Raw genomic sequence first — 16235 nt, forward strand, 5'->3', positions numbered from 1 at the left:
CGTGGACCCCAGTGGAATATATTGAACCCTATATACACATATACTGTGTTTACATTTATATACTATAAATACTATGTTTCCCCCCAGTCATATATACCTATGACATAGTCTATAAATTAGGCACAGTAAGAAATTAACAGTAGTAACAAATAATAAAATAGGACAATTATAACAATATACTCTAATAAAAGTCATGTCACTGGGGTCTCGCTCTCTCTGAAAGTATGTTATTGTGCTGTATTCACCCGTCTTCCTGTGATGATGTGAGATGATAAATCGCCTAAGTCATGAGGTGAAGTGAGGTGAATGATGTCAGCATTTTGACATAGTATTAGGCTACTCTTTTTTTTTTTCTTTTTTAAGATTTTATTTATTTATTTATTTGACACAGAGAGAGAGAGAGAGAGATCACAAGTAGGCAGAGAGGCAGGCAGAGAGAGGAAGGGAAGCAGGCTTCCTGCTGAGCAGAGAGCCCGATGTGGGGCTCAATCCCAGGACCCTGGGATCATGACCTGAGCTGAAGGCAGAGGCTTCCAGTGAGCCATCCAGGTGCCCCAGTGCTAGGCTACTCTTGACCTCACCATGCGGGAGGATCATTGGCTTCCTGACCATGGATGACCACAAGTAACTAAAACTACGTAAAGCATTGGGGCTCCTGGCTGGCTCAGTAGGTGGAGCGTGTGACTCTTGATCTCAGGGTCATGAGTTGGAACCCACATTGGGTGTAGAGATAACTTTAAAAAGTAAAATAAATAAATAAACCTTTTCCCCCTCCTCCTACTACAAAGAAAACCCCCCTCCCTCCTCCCCAAAAAACATAGAAAGTGAAACGGTGGATAGGAAGGGTGACTACTGCTAGTTCTTTGGAGAAACATATACTGAAGTTCTTTGCCCATTTTTAAATTGTTCGTTTTTTTTGAATTGCTTGTTGAGTTGTAGGAATTCTTCATATATTCTGGATATTAATTCCTTATCAGGCATATGATTTGCAATATTTTCTTCCATTTGTGGGTTGTCTTTTCACTCTATTGATAGTGTCTTATGATATTGTACAATGTATACTGTGATTATTATGTATATTATGAATTATATATCATAATATGTTATATTGTATGCACAGTACATATGTATATGTAAAATATAATATATATTCCCCCCAACTTTGTTCACTATAAAGTCTGGTCACAATTACCAACCTAGTAATAAACATTCCTAGCACCCAAACTAATAGAACTTCCCACCAAAAAACCTAGAGTTTTTTGGAGTTTCTATCTGATGCAGGTGAGGGGCAGAAGGTGTCTGAAATGAGCCTGGAACATCTGGTCATGGAGAGAGCAAGAGCCCTATCAAAGGCCACTATAGACATTTTATTTTATTTTAAAGGTTTTATTTATTTATTTGAGAGAGAGAGCCTGAGTGAGCACAAGAAGGGGGAGGGGAGGAGGAAGAGAGGGAAGCAGGCTCCCAGGTGAGCAGGGAGCCGCACTCTGGGCTCCATCCCAGGACCCTGAGATCATGATCCGAACCAGAGAGACACTTAACCAAATGAGCTACCCAGGTCCCAACCTGCAAAGGCTCCCGCTAGCCACGTGGACCTAGCAGAGAGGAAAACCACAATGGATTGAAACATGATGTGTTTAAACTAATAAGCTCATGATGACTTTTTTATTTTTATTTTTTTCCTTCTCCAAGTTTTTATTTAAATTCAAGTTAGTTAATGTATACAGTAACATTGGCATCAGGAGTAGAATTTAGTGACTCATCACTTACCCAGAACACGCAGTGCTCATCATAACGAGAGTCTTCCTTAATGCTCACCACCCCTCTAGCCCATCCCCCACCCCCCTCCAGCAACCCTCAGTTTGTTCTCTATTATTAAGAGTCTCCTGTGGTTTGCCTCTCTCTCTGTTTTTATCTTACTTTATTTTTCCTTCCCTTCCTCTGTGTTCATCCGTTTTGTATAAAGATTTCCTTTTGAAAAAATATTTTATTTATTTATTTGACAGAGAGAGCTGAGCCACTGAGCTCTAAGCCACCCAGGTGGCCCAACTTTTTTTAAAAAACCTAATTCGGGGCGCCTGGGTGGCTCAGTGGGTTAAAGCCTCTGCCTTCAGCTCAGGTCCTGATCTCAGGGTCCTGGGATCGAGCCCCACATTGGGCTCTCTGCTCAGCAGGGAGCCTGCTTCCTCCTCTCTCTCTGCCTGCCTCTCTGCCTACTTGTGGTCTCTGTCTGTCAAATAAATAAATAAAATCTTCAGAAAAACAACAACAACAACCTAATTCATCACCTTCAGAGGATGATGGGGACTCAGTTCATTATTTTGAAAAGTGATATATGAAGGGAAAAAGAATCAAACACTTGTCTTGCCTTTTTTATATGAACATGCCCCTGGGTAGCCAAATGGGATGCAAGGAGAAGCATCTGGCAAGGGAAGAATTCTAGCTTGTTAGTGAGAAAGAGAGGCTAGGAGGACATCACCATGGTGCAACCCCAGAGAACCGCTACGTCAGCAACTGCTAGCCCCACGCAGGAGAGACCATCAGAATGTGGGGGTTCTGGTGGGAGACCCGAGCACACCCCATAGTTGTGCCAAAGGAGTAAACCTGAGTCTGACCCCAGTTTCAGACCCAGCTGCCAATTTGCAGGGAATGTGGAGGACAGAGGGACGCCAGTGTGGGATCAGCAACACCCGGACCCTGGGAAATGCTCCAGAACAAACAGCATGAGTTAAGCGATTGATTTATTGGAAGGGAAGGAATGGGGTGACGGGGAACACTGCGAATTAAAAGAGACTTAAAAGACATATCATTTCCTTTTTGGATGTGCAAGACAAAACTACCATGTTTGCAGACCCTGCTTGGGTGACAGACTATTCAAAAACACAAAGCAGGGATTATTATCAAAGTCACAACAGTTGGTTACTTTGTGGAGAGAAGAGTCACTGGGACCGGGACGTGGGGCATGGAGGGACTTCTGGGGTTGCTGATGACATGCTACATGTGGACCAGGGTGGGGGTTATCATGATGTTCACCTGCGAGCTGGGTTTCTCAAACTCAGCTCTTTTGACATTCAGGCCAGATCATTCTTGGGGGGGGGGGGTGCTTTGTGTATCACAGGATGTTTGGCAACATCCCTGACCTCCACCCACTAGATGACAATAACAGCTCTTCCCCCCCCCCCCATGACAATCCAAAAGTGTCTCCCAGATATTGTTCGGTGTCCCCTAAGAACAAAATTACCCCTGGTTGGGAATGTCCTCTTCAGTACCTCCAGAGGCAATATATTTGTTTTGTGTGGGTTCCTGGATCAGACTCTGTGTGTGTATGCACTTTATTTCACAATAAAAATACATTCATGGACTCTTGGGTGGCTCAGTTGGTTGAGCGTCTGCCTTTGGCTCGGGTCATGATCTTGCAGTCCTGGGATAGAGCCTCTGCTCAGCAGGGAGCCGGCTTCTCCCTCTTTCTCTTCCTGCTGCTCCCCCTACTTGCTCTCTGTCTCTGTCAAATAAATAAATAAAATCTTAAAAAAAAAAAACTTTTAAATTTCCAATGGCGTTTTCATGGGAAACTCAACTGACATCTACAGGGGGAAAGAAAAATCTAGGGGGGGAAAAAAAAAGACAATGGAAAAATGCCAGGAATTTTGTAAAAAGAGGACTAGCAGATATCGAGCCGTATCCTGAAGCTACAGTAGTTAAAGCAGACTGGCACTGGGACGAACAAGACAGATGAATCTAGAAGTACCGTGAGCTCCCCATCTGTGAAGCTTTGTACTTCTCCTTTGCCTGTGTAGTTTATCCCATTTGGAGCACAATTCTCTAAGTGTCCCCACCGCAGGCTGCCTCCCTGAACCCTGAAAGTCAGGGATTTGCCCCTCCCTTTTCCTCCCATCCATTCTGTCACCCTCTTACCATAAACATTACCTTGAAAGTCTCTCTCTGCCTCTCAGCATTGTGGCCCAGGATGGCAGGCATTGTGACCCCTCAGGAACCCGCACAGTGCCTGGTGTAGGTTAGGTGCTCAATAAATGCTAAATGAATCGGGAAATGGGTAAAGAATTCAATCTTATTTTAAAAATCATTCAACAGGGGTCTCTGGATGGCTCAGGCAGGAGAAAATGCAACTCTTGATCTCAAGGTTGGGAGTCCAAGCCCCATGTTGGGCACGTGTTCTACTTTAACGAAAAAAATTTAAGTAGTTCAAAAAAATTAACAAACATTTATTAAGCACCTACTGTGTGCCAGGGCCCCCGGATGAAGCAGTGACCAAAATCAATCAGTTCCCTGTCCTATGGTGTTGACACTTTGGAGGCAGAGATAGACGGCAAGCAAGTAAACAAAGGACAGAGATTCTTTTTTCTTTCAGATAACGAAAGTAGCTATCAAGTTAATAAAACAGAGCAATGGGAAAGAGAGAGGCTGGAGGCGGGCCGCATTAAGCCCTTAGAGCTGGGAACACACAGATCGAGTCATCCGGAATAGAGGTCGCCCATGGGAACATGTGCAGGGAAGAACAGTTCAGAAAGATGGGACAGCTTGTGCCAAGATCCTGTGGTAGGAAAGAGCCAGGGTATTGGTACCTCACCCAGACACTGGGACACGAGCATCAGTCTTCCTAGTTTCCACCCAAGGCTCTTCCAAACACACAAATCCCATCGGGATAGTCTCTCGCGGTCTTCCCATGGCTCCCTAGCTCCCAATGGATCAAATCCAAGCTCCTCAGTCCTGCGCTGGGAGGAATTTGGCCGTCCCCCGCCGCTCGCCCCCGCCCCCTACCTTCTCCTCCTGGCCGGCAGGCGCACGGGGACAGTCACTTCAGGCCCCGCCCCCAGCCCCGTCCCACACTCTGTCCAGACCAGCACCGCCTACCCCCGTCACCATTGGACAGTTTGGAGAACATCGGGCGCTGATTGGCTGGCGTCGCCATCAGTTAGGACCAAGGCCTTGATAACCCGTCCCCGAGCTTCGAGGGGGCGGGCTCGGGTGCGGGCGCGGCGGGGGCTGCGGCTTCAGGTAAAGCGCCAATTTTCGGGGCCATCAATGGGGGTTTTGGGGGGAATTAGTGGGCGTACCGGAAAGGGGTACTGCGCCTCCTGCCCTTCTGCTGGCTCAGTGCCCTGTGATGGGGTGGCCTTGATGTCCTCTGGCTGGGACCCCTCCCGCACTGGGAGCCCCAGGTGGGCAGCGAGCAGAGTTGGGGACACTGGACTCGGGAGATGGCCCTTCTGCCGCCCTTAGGAGCCAAGTGGGGGGCTTGTTCACCCTGTAGCGCCCCAACCGACTCCGGGACTTTCCCGGCGTCGCTCCTGGAGAGCTTGGGGACCTGGTTCCAGTCCCTCATTCTGGACCTGGGTGTGGGGGGTGATACGGAAACCGCGTTGGGGGGAGGGACGGACGGCCCCCGGGCGGGCAGACAATGGGTAGCGGATGGAACCGCCCGGCGGCGTTTCCTGCAGGAAACTGCTCTGTCTCTACGAGGCTGTCTTGGGGGTGTGTGTGTGTGTGTGCTGGGGGTGGCGGGGGGGTACCTGGAGGGAGAAGTATCTCCCCCTCCCACCATCATCAGCCTCCACGCCCACGTCAGGGGTCTGAGAATCCAGCTCCAACTTTAGGGGATGCTACCATTCAGGGCCTCAAGCCGGGAAGAACCCCCCCAATCCCCAGGACCGGGATCCGCGCTACCCGCCGAGTCCCCCACCCTGCAGGTTTCCTGATCGCAACTCCAAGTCCCGAAATAGTCCCTGGGGCGGGAGCGGGGGCGTATGGCGTCGGCTCTGACGGCCTAATGAGGGGGTCTTAGGCAGAGGATCCGATCTAGCTGACATCTCCTGCAGGGAGCGGAGAAGAGGGGAGGGCAGCCGCGCCCCCACTCTGGTCGGGCTGCGGCCCCTGGAGCCGCCGCGGCGTGGGCCTGCCTCTTCCCCCCTTAGGGAAGCACGCAGGGATGGGCAGCGATGAGGGCTGGGAGGGATGAACCCCATCGGGCTCTCTGCCACTGCCCTGCAAAAGAGGGCTGCTTCTAGAAGGCCATCAAGTGGGTGGCCAATGCAGAAACACTGGCAAAACCTCCTGGGTTAAAATCCTGCCTCTGCCCATGTTTGACCTGGGACGGGTCCCTTAATCTCTCTGGGTCTCGGTTTCTCCATCTGTGCAGTAGGGTAAAGCGTAATGATAAGAAAACCTTCCTCAGAGTGGTTAGCTAGGATTTTTTTTTTTTTTAAGTTAATACCCACAAATTGCTTTTAGTAGAGAGAGACCCACAGTAAATGGCAAAAGTGTTGTTGTTGTTATTATTATTATTTATCATTCTTGAGGCATCATTTCTCACCCTAGTGCCTAGGTCCAGCTGCTCTAGCTGCTTGGGGTCTTAGGGACGGCCCACAACTGTTTTTTTGTTTTGTTTTGATTTTTTTTTTTTAAGTTCCCAGGGCCTCAAATTTGGGTGTGACAAGGTCACCAGAGGAGGGGGCTGAGCCCATTGAGTCACACTGCCAGCTGTGGGAGGCGGGCCCAGACCCCTAAGTCCGCCCAGGTTTTTTTTCCGCGACTCAACTCTTCCCTGGCAGTTTCCTGAAAACAAGTTGTGCGAGCTCGGGCCGTCCTCCCCGATGACCAGCTGCCCTGCTGGCCTGCCCCTCTCGGCCGGTGTGAGGGGACAGGAAACAGCTGCTTCAGGACTGGAAGGGGCCCTGCCTGCCTGGGGGTGGGGTGAGGGAGGTTTTAGGGACACAGACTGGGCGTAGGTCCGGAGTGGCGGGGTTCCCCCAGCAGTGGAGCAGGGGATAGTCAATGGCTGGTGGGTGACGGGACAGAGGTGGTCATCAGAAGCAAGGGAGGTGGGGAGGGGCGACAGCAAAGGTTGCCAGGTGGTGGGCACATAGAGCACTGGGTCAGGGAGAGGACAGATGGGTCGGGCAGGCTCCTGGTGGTGGAGGCTCCGTGGGCAGAGGGTCCCCGGAAGATGGGCAGAGCCCAGTCTGAGGGCATTTCCCGCAGAGAGCGGACCTAGTTGCTCTGTGCCTTAGTTTCCCCATCTGGAAAATGTGAATGATAATATCCACCTTACAAGATTGTATGGAGCTTGCATTTAATCAGGCAGGGCATACAGTAGGTACTGAAGACAAGCAGCTTTCCCTTCCTCAAAGGTTTTTCGAGTGAGCTCGTCAAAGCCCCATTTTCCCTGCCCTGTGCTTTCTGATTGTCCCTGTTAATTATCACATGAGATGTGGCCCGCCGTCCCTCGGTTTCTCAGAGCCTCCATCACGTTTCCTGAAGAGTCCCCCCAGCCCCAGGTATGGCCACAGCTCTGACAACCTGGTGCTTATAGTTCCATTACAAGCTCCTACGAGCCAGGAACAGAACTCTGTGGCACTCCACTAGAGACATCCTAGGGAGAAAGGTCTCCATTGATTTGAATCCTTGGTACATCTGGCCCACGACTCTCCATCCTGACCACAAGGCTCTCGCATGTGACCTGGTAAAAACTCAGAGGCACAATTATATCTTGTCTGCATTTCTTTAAGGAAAAAAGGATTCAAGTGATCCTGCGTTTGTCCCTTTCTTAATATGCAGAATCTGACCAGATGAATTTCTGCGGAGCCCATGGAGGGCTTCCAGCTCTCACCTTCTTCTGAAGGTTCACACCTCATCCCTTTGAGCACCAGCTTCTAATTTTGCCCTGGGACTGACCGAGCTTGGCAGGTCTGGAATGACCCTTCCCAGCCCCCACAGCTAGTCCCTCCCGTTCTCTGATCACTCTCCTCTCTTCTTGTCGCCCTTCCTGCCTCCCCCTCCCCAGCATGCTGAGGCCTGGACCTGGGGACGCCCGCTTGCATTCATTCATTCTGAAGTTCCAAGGCCTCTTGAAGGATCAGGGAGGACACATATATGTGTGTGGGAGGGTGGATGCGGGTCTGTTTACTCACTTAGAGTCCCAGCCCCAGCCTCACCCCCTCTGGGGACATTTTCCAGGGTGTGTCTGGCAGCTACTCCAGAAAATATGGCCAAGTTTGCCCTGAATCAGAACCTGCCTGGTGAGTGTGCAAAGTGGGATATGTGTGTGTGCACGGATTGATACTTGGTGCCCATGTACGGACACAGTCCTGTGGTTCCCTCTATTGCATGTGGCCAGGGAGCCCTTTCTAAAGGTCCATTGATAATGTCATGGCTCTGCTTCAACCCTGCCTGTGGTGGTCTATCACACGTGCAATATCATCGTAACTCCTCATTGGGGCCTGGGAGGCCCCCCACGATCTGGCCCCAAATCACCTCTCGGACTCCTCTCCCTCTCCCTTCTTTCACTCTGTTTCGGGTACCACCACCTCCGTCCACCTCACTGTTAACTCCAGTCCACCCTGCTCACTATATCCCGGGACCTTTGCTCTGACTGTTTCCCTTCAGGAACCTTCTGTCCCCAACTGCTTCCTCCTCCTCGGGTCAGGGCTCAGCTTTTAAGTCCCTTCCGCAGGAAACCAGCCTTGACAATTAGAGCCAAAGTCACGCACCTCCTCCGGTTACTTGTATTTCATCTTGTTATCATTATGAGCCCTAAGCATCATTTGGAACAATCGTGTTTATTTATCTATCAGAGGACAGGGGTTTGTCTGTCTTGTTCACTCATGTGTCCCCAGCGCCTAGAAAAGTTCTTGGCACATAGTAGGTGCTCAGTAAGGGTGGGATTGCTTGACTGTTTGGTGCAGATAGGTATTTGGTCCTCGGGTATGCATGTGCGGAAGGGCAGGTGTGTAGGGTTTGGTGCAGGTGGAGCCCTGCAGGACTCCTTGTCATGGGGCCGCGGGGGAAGCGCTCTATTTGTCCAGTTTCCCCCAGGGGCGTCCCCTCCCCCAGCCTGACACCCCCCCAAACCCCGTCATGCCTGCAGACCTGGGTGGCCCTCGCCTATGCCCCGGCACCACCGCGGGCACCCGCAGCCCGAGCTCGCCCTACTCAGTGGAGACGCCCTATGGCTTCCATCTGGATTTGGACTTCCTCAAGTACGTGGAGGAGCTGGAGCGCGGCCCCGCCACCCGCCGCGCCCCCGGCCCCCCACCTGCGCGCCGCCCCCGTGCACCCCGGGCGGGCCTCGCAGGCGCGCGTAGCCCAGGCGCCTGGACCTCCAGCGAATCTCTGGCCAGTGACGATGGGGGAGCATCGGGCGCACTCTCCCCCGGCGTGCCCTCGGGACTCCTGCTGCCGCCGCTGTCGCCGCGAATGCCCGTGCGTAACCCGCGCGTCGAGCACACGCTCCTGGAAACTAGCCGACGGCTGGAGCTGGCGCAGGCGCACGAGCGCGCGCCCAGCCCCGCCCGCGCTGTTCTGCGCAGTCCGCGAGGATCTGGCCGCAGCAGCCCCGCCCCCAGCCCCGCCTCCAACCCCGCCCTCGCTTCTCCCGGTCCCGCGCAATTGCAGCTGGTGCGCGAGCAGATGGCCGGGGCTCTGCGGCGCCTGCGCGAGCTGGAGGAACAGGCGCGCGCGCTGCCCGGGCTGCAGGAGCAGGTGCGCTTGCTGCGTGCGGAGAAGGCTCGGCTGCTGGCAGGACGCGGGCAGCCGGAGCCCGACGGGGAGGCCGAGGCGCGCCTGGACAAGCTAGCTCAGCTGCGCCGGCTCACCGAGCGCCTCGCCACCTCCGAGCGTGGCGTTCGCTCCAGGGCCAGTCCCTGGGCCGATGGCCCCGACGGGCCGGCTTCTAGGGGCAGTGAGGGCGCGCTCGAGGTCCCCGACGCGGCCGGGACTTCAGACGGGGCGCTGCAGACGCGGGAGGCTGGCGTACAGGCGGTGCTGGAGACCCAAGACACCACGGCCCAGGCAGTGCCGGAGACCCGGGAGGCCAGCGTAGAAGCGGCTCCTGAGACCCTCGAGTCGGACGCGTGGGTGACCGAGGCGCTGCTGGGGATGCCCGAGGCCGCCGAGCGCGAGCTGGAGCTGCTCCGCGCCAGCCTGGAGCACCAGCGCGGGGTGAGCGAGCTCCTGCGCTGCCGGCTGCGAGAGCTGGAGGAGGCCCGCGAGGCTGCTGAAGAGGAGGCAGCGGCAGCTGCGGCGGCTCAGCCCCAGCCGCGCGAGGCTGCTACCCAGACCCCGTGGGCTTGTGCCGCGAAGGCCACACAGACCGAGACCCCCGCCGAGGGCCCTGGCCTGAGCCAGGAGAACCTGACGGGATCCATGGATGCGGACAGAGCCCTGGCCCCTGCGGGTGAGTCCCAAGCCCTGCCCAAGCCCCAGCTTGATGGCTGCTGGACTCGAACTCAGTACCCTCATCTGACCCCTGCTAGGCATCCTCAAATCCATCATGAAGAGGAGGGATGGTACACCTGGCGCCCAGCCCAGCCCCGGACCCAAGAGCCTGCAGTTTGTTGGGGTCCTCAATGGAGAGTGAGCACTTTACCCCTCCCCGAGGCAGCACCTGCAGGGACATAGTCTGGGGTTTGAATCCCGGCTCTGCCCCTGACTCGCAGTGTGGTCTTGGAAAGCCTGTTTTCTTCTTCTGTAAAGTGGGGAAACCACTCCCACCGCGCAGGACACAAGAATGAGCCCACGTGGTGGCTCAGCGGCCGCCTCCCACCCTGCCCCCAGGTACGAGAGCTCATCCAGCGAGGACGACAGCGACAGTGACAGCGACAGCGAGGACGGTGCTGCCGAGCCTCCAAGGAGCAGCTCCTCCGGGGAGGACAGTGGGAGGGATGCCCTGGACCCGGAGCTGGAGCCGGAGCCCGAGCCGGAGCCCGAGCCGGAGCCCGAGCCGGAGCCCGAGCCCGAGCCTCAGCCTGGTGCGCAGGGGAGGTGAGCAGCGTTAGGGACACAGAGTGGGGACCGCTGCTTTCTTTTCTGTCTGCCTCGCACCCCACCTCCGACTCCTGAGCGTCTCCCGACCACCTTGATAGGTGCGAGCTGAGCCCGCGTTTGAGGGAGGCGTGCGCAGCGCTGCAGCGACAGCTGAGCCGGCCCCGAGGAATCACCCGCGATGGCGTGAGTGCCAGCCAGAGCCCTTCACACCTGGAGTCGTGGCCCCATCTAGGACCTCCCCTAACGCCCTCTAGGGGAAGTGCATCGGATTTCTTAGAGTTGGGGTGGGGGGGCGGTCCCAAGTTCCACCCCTTGGCTCCAAGACTTCTGTTTCCCCCAAAAGGGTGCGGCCCAAGCCCCGGGCCCACCCCCATACTCCCCAAAGGCAAGCTCTCACCGCCTTCCTCCACTCCAGGTTCTCCCACAGGCTCTTTCCCAGAGGGGAGGACCCCTGCTGGCTTGAGCCTGGGACCCGCACTGGCTGTACTCCCTCCTACAAAAGGGTGCGGCCCCACGCACCCCCTCAGACAAGCCGCGACCATCCTCCCCGGCCTCGATTCCCAGCCCCGCCCCCACGCCCTCCCCGCCCCCACAGCCTGGACCATCTCTGACGTCTTTCCTCCGGTCCCGGCAGGGCGCGGCGCGCCTAGTGGCCCAGGAGTGGTTTCGAGTGTCGAGTCAGCGGCGCTCTCAGGCGGAGCCCGTGGCGGGGGTCCTGGGCGCGGTGGCGCGCCTGGGACCCGAGCTCCTGGCGCACGTGGTGAACCTGGCCGACGGCAACGGGAACACAGCCCTGCACTACAGCGTGTCCCACGGGAACCTGGCCATCTCGAGCTTGCTGCTGGATACCGGTCAGCACCTTCCTCCCAGGGTTAGAGGATCCGTGTGTCCTGGGCAGACTGCCAAGGGCCTTTAGGCTTTTCTGCTCTGAGCACTCTACCCGGACCCTGCCTCTCACTTTGCCGAATACCCAGCTTTAGTTAGGTTGACCTAAACTTAGAGGAATTAGTGTCACCAGCCTTACCTTCCTCATCTGGGAAATGGGGATGCAACTCCACATTTTACCCATTTCTATCTCCTGCCACTTGCTTTTGCTCATTCTCTCCCCAGCTTCCCTGCTCTGGAGCTGAGATACACACACCCAGGTGTTCCTGAGCCCACAGACATGTATTGAAAGCCTACTAGGTTCCAGTACTGTGCGGGGGTGGGGGTGGGCCACCCACATACAGCTACTTTCCGCAGGGGACTCCCAGCAGAGGGCAGTAGACAGACTGCCCACCAAGAGCCCTCCTGGGTGTTCTCCTTCAGGTCCAGTATCTGCCGGGGCCTGTTGTTGGAGGGGTCTCACCTTCACGGCAGGCCCTACTGTTCCCTCCCCGGCCCCAATGCCCCCAGACATACAGGTCTGTCCCGTCTCTGAAGATCTTGGTGACCTGGGGAAGGGTACAGTTGCTCTGAGCTGGACCCGGAGCTTGAGCTTGGGAGGAAAGGTCGATACATGATTCAAGGCATCTCCTCCCTTCAAGGGAGCTGGGGCGGGGCTTCAGCAACAGGCAAGGCAGGCTTGGCGGTCAGTCACAAGCAGCCCAAACCTCACAGACCCTTTATTCCCATTCATGCCAGTCCCCCAAGCTCCAACTCCCCAGACCTCGCCCCGGGCTCCCTCTGCCCTTCTGCCTGCTGTCGGGTCCCTCCCCTGCCCCAGGACCCTGAGTCCTCAATGTACTCCCCACATCAGGTTTGTTCCACGCTGCTGGACGTGGCTGTGTATCCTTGCCCCTCATCTCCACCTCCAGACCCTTCCCCCTTCCGTCCTACCCTGGAGCCTCCAATCCATCAGACCCCTATTCCCTCCACCCCTTCTGGCATCTCCCTCCAAACAATAGAGGCCATTCTTCCTTTCTGCAGCTCAGCAGCTCCTCTTTGCAGGTGAATCCTCCCCAGTTTCAGGATCCTCATGAAGCATCACTCCCACCACCTCCAGGCTTCTCAGCGCCTTGACCCCCCTGCTCCTCCTTTCTCCTTGACCTCCGCCCTACATCAGCTTACACTTGTAAGGTCACCCCAAGATCTGGAGGTCACTGATAACCACGCCCCCTCCAGTCTCTTCTCAGCTCTCACCTCCCAACATTTCAGCTCTCCAGTTGCCTGGCCCTAACAGCCCTTGGTCATCACAGGACCATGGTCTGTCCCCCCTACCCCCCGGCCTTCACATCATTGCCCGCTGCTTCCTTGTCATTAACTACTTCTGTCCCTTTCCAAACTCCTCCCCACGGCCCCCTTCACCTCACCCTACTTGCATGGCAGGCCCCAGCACTGAGCTCCGTAGACCCTAAAGTGCCAGTTGAATGAGCAAATGCTCATGAATGTAGAACGAATGGCTGTGAGCACGTGCATTATGGGGAGACGGGGGAAATGTGAAATGGTTACAAACAGGGAGGGCCACAACAAAACACAACGGGAGGAAATCAAATGGACTGACCCTTTGGCTTAGGAAGGCCTGAGGTAGGAGGGCAGAGGAAGCCGGATGCCCCCACTACCCAGCAGAGGCCCCACTGTGGTTGTTTCTATGTGCCCCTCCCCACTCTGGCACACTCCAGCAGTGTCACAGCAGTTCGTGGGGGCAGTGAACACTACAGGGCATGCTGCAGGACCAGGAAGCCCACCCTCCTCCTTTCCATACTACTTAACCCCTTTTCTTCCCAGCCCACTGTTTGAGACCCTCTCTACAGGGCATCCACTCCATGACCCTGATCCAAGCCTCAGACCTCCCCAAGCTTTTGTAGCCTCATGGAACTTTCCAAACAGTGGGGGACAACAGCATCAGTCACTCTGCTAACTGTGCCCAGAGGAGATGCTGTGATGGCGGGTCATGATCATCCTCGGGGATGATCCCAAAGGACAGAGCCAGTGTTCGTGTTCAGTGCTCCTTCCTTGAACTGCTATAACAAAATAGCACAACATGGGCATTTTCTTGTAGTTCAGGAGGCCCAAAATCCAAAATCCAGGTTGGCAGGCCTGGTTCCTGAGGAGCTCCAAGTAATCTGCTCCAGACCTTTCTCCAAGCTCCTGGCTGTTGCCTGCCATCTTTGGCATCCGGTGGCTGATAGCAGCTTCTCTTCTCTGCCTTTGTCTTCACGTGGCCTTCTGCAGGTCTCTGGGTCTCTTCTAAGGACACCAGCCACACTGGATTAGGGCCTACCATCATGACCTCACCTTAACTTGATTACATTTGCAAAGACCCCATTTTCAATTAAGGTCACATTTGCAGGTACAGGGTAGGTACAACTTTGTAGCTATGGGGGTAGGACGCAACTTAATATGTAACACAGGCTTGGAGGAGAAAGGGTTCCAGAGGAAGGGACAAGTTAGGGGACAGCTGCAGAAGCCATGGTGGACAGTGGCCTGTATTCCAGGAGCAATGGGGAGATGTGTGTCTTAAATAAGTGACTGAGCCAAATTCCTCTTGATCTGCATGGGAACGAGTGGATTTGGACATAAAAGGGAACCAGCCGACATAGCTTTTTTTAGTTTGTTTTTTAGGGGGGGCAGCAGGGGCAGAGGGAAACTTCTTAAGTTCCACTCCCAGCGCAGAGCCTAACACCAGGCTTGATCTCACCACCCGAGCCAAAAATGAGTTGGATGCTTAACTGACTGAGCCACCCAGATGCCCCAAGTTAATATAGTACTTGGGTGGAGGCAGGGGTGGGGTGGGCAATGATATTGGTTTGGTGGATGATAGCCACAAAAATAGAAGCACTGGTTTATTGAGGATGTACTACGGGTCAGGTGTTAGGTCTGGGAGATACAGCAGAAAGCCAAGTCTGAACCAGCTTGAAATACAGAGATCTGAGCAGGCCCTGAAGGGCACGGAGCCATGTGGTTCTTGGCAGGGAGAGCCTAAGAGGCAGAGGAAATAGTAAATCCATGACCAGTGACCACCCCCCTTACACTGGCGGTAAACCTGTTGTGTGTGGGGGCAGGGGAGTAAACCAGGTTGGGCTGAGGGTGTCAGCATCTTGGCTCACTGACCCCCTCCACTCTCCCAGGGGTCTGCGAGGTTGACTGCCAGAATCGGGCTGGCTACACAGCCCTCATGCTGGCTGCACTCACCTCTGTGGGGCGAGAAGAGGACATGGCTGTGGTTCAGAGACTCTTCCACATGGGCAACGTTAATGCCAAGGCCAGCCAGGTGCGTGGACACTTCTTCCCTTGCTCCCTGTCTGGTGGGGTCACTTCTGCTTTGGGTTTGTCTCTGGACCTCCCTTCCTCCAGTGCTGCTCCCCCACAGCCATCTCCCCTTCGTTGTCCCCAGACAGGACAGACAGCCCTCATGCTGGCCATCAGCCACGGCCGCCAGGACATGGTGGCGGCCCTGCTGGCATGTGGGGCAGATGTGAATGCCCAGGATGCAGATGGGGCCACAGCGCTGATGTGTGCCAGCGAGTACGGGCGCCTGGACACGGTCCGGCTGCTGCTGGCCCAACCCGGCTGTGACCCAGCCCTCCTGGACAATGTGAGCCACCACGGGGCTGACATGCGGATGGCAGGGGAGCCATGCCTTGGTTCAGGGACCTGACTGTTCCCACTATCCCTCAGGAGGGCACCAGCGCCCTGGCCATTGCCTTGGAGGCCGAGCAGGACAAGGTGGCTGCACTGCTGCATGCACACCTGAGCTCGGGCCAGCCGCAGTCCCCGGTGAGTGCAGCCCCTAGACTGCAGGGACCAGGCTCCCCCACCACACGCTGGCTTCACAGAGCATACCAAGGGTGCCCCAGGAAGGAGGCCTCCTTTCCGGCTTTCCTGGGGAAGCACCCAGGGTCAGGGGAACCTGGGTTTGACCCCTTGCATGTGACTGGGACCTGAGGGTCCCCCTGCAAAACACCTGTGAGACACACCTCCATGTCACAAGCCCAACGTCTCCAAAGGGGCAGTGATCTAAGAGCATGTGGGAGCTGTTAGACCTAAATCCCACCTTCACTGTAGGGAAACTCCTGCTACCGCCTCCAAGAGGCTTCCACCACAGGGGAATCCTGCCCACCAGTAACTAACAGGACCCCTCCCCCACCTTTCCCCAGGCACCCCTTGAGTCCCCCACAGCTGCGCCTGGTGAAGGAGAACACAGCGACCATGAAGATGACCCCCAGACTCAGTGAGCAGCCTGGCACCCTGGACCTGGATTGCAAAGAGTCTGTTCCTTCCTCCACCCCAGCCTCTGGGTCACACAAGGGCCAGGGTTTGCTATCCAGGTGTTACCGTGGGCCAAGAGAAAGGCTCAGATGACCCAGTGCTCAGGAGCGGCTCGCTTTGGACCAGTGGGGTGAGGAAGGGGCTGGAAACTGACAAGGCCCGAGTCCACCCTGTTGCAGAATAAAACATTACTAACTCAACCTGTGTCTTGTTTTGGGGGCACATACACATAGTTCCCCCTCCCCCCAACTCACCAGAGCCCA

The 16235-nt window shown here is 55.4% G+C and overlaps 1 protein-coding gene and 1 long non-coding RNA gene across 5 annotated transcripts; one reads left to right on the forward strand and one right to left on the reverse strand.

Moving 5' to 3' along the window:
* Nucleotides 1-2724: 2724 nt before the first annotated feature.
* Nucleotides 2725-4805, reverse strand: LOC131825715 (uncharacterized). The gene is made up of 3 exons (XR_009351291.1): nt 4589-4805; nt 3928-4034; nt 2725-3502 (listed from the first exon to the last, which is right to left on the reverse strand). It is a non-coding gene; the product is annotated as an uncharacterized LOC131825715 (long non-coding RNA).
* A 134-nt stretch (nt 4806-4939) lies between these two features.
* On the forward strand, nt 4940-16172 carry KANK3 (KN motif and ankyrin repeat domains 3). 4 transcript variants are annotated; one of them, XM_059159759.1, is made up of 12 exons: nt 4940-5016; nt 7576-7704; nt 7975-8036; nt 8885-10192; nt 10272-10371; nt 10573-10779; nt 10881-10965; nt 11417-11633; nt 14832-14974; nt 15098-15298; nt 15382-15480; nt 15861-16172. In XM_059159759.1, the coding sequence occupies exons 3-12, from the start codon at nt 8003-8005 to the stop codon at nt 15936-15938; spliced, it is 2472 nt and encodes an 823-aa protein (XP_059015742.1). In that variant the 5' UTR covers nt 4940-5016; nt 7576-7704; nt 7975-8002; the 3' UTR covers nt 15939-16172. The 4 variants fall into 4 exon arrangements, 3 of the variants coding, with proteins under 3 accessions (XP_059015742.1, XP_059015743.1, XP_059015741.1); XM_059159758.1 differs by lacking the exon at nt 4940-5016 and adding an exon at nt 5070-7480; XM_059159760.1 differs by lacking the exon at nt 7576-7704 and having other exon boundaries at nt 4981-5016.
* Nucleotides 16173-16235: the final 63 nt, after the last annotated feature.

This window comes from Mustela lutreola, chromosome 2 (genome assembly GCF_030435805.1).
Source record: "Mustela lutreola isolate mMusLut2 chromosome 2, mMusLut2.pri, whole genome shotgun sequence".
Classification (NCBI taxonomy): Eukaryota; Metazoa; Chordata; class Mammalia; order Carnivora; family Mustelidae; genus Mustela; species Mustela lutreola.

Excerpts from the sequence above, each read along its gene's own strand:
- KANK3 (XM_059159759.1), top strand. The coding sequence starts at position 8,003 with ATGGCCAAGTTTGCCCTGAATCAGAACCTGCCTG. Across the intron at positions 10,372-10,572 it reads GTTGGGGTCCTCAATGGAGA|GTACGAGAGCTCATCCAGCG; the intron begins GTGAGCACTTTA and ends CCCTGCCCCCAG. Across the intron at positions 10,780-10,880 it reads CAGCCTGGTGCGCAGGGGAG|GTGCGAGCTGAGCCCGCGTT; the intron begins GTGAGCAGCGTT and ends CCACCTTGATAG.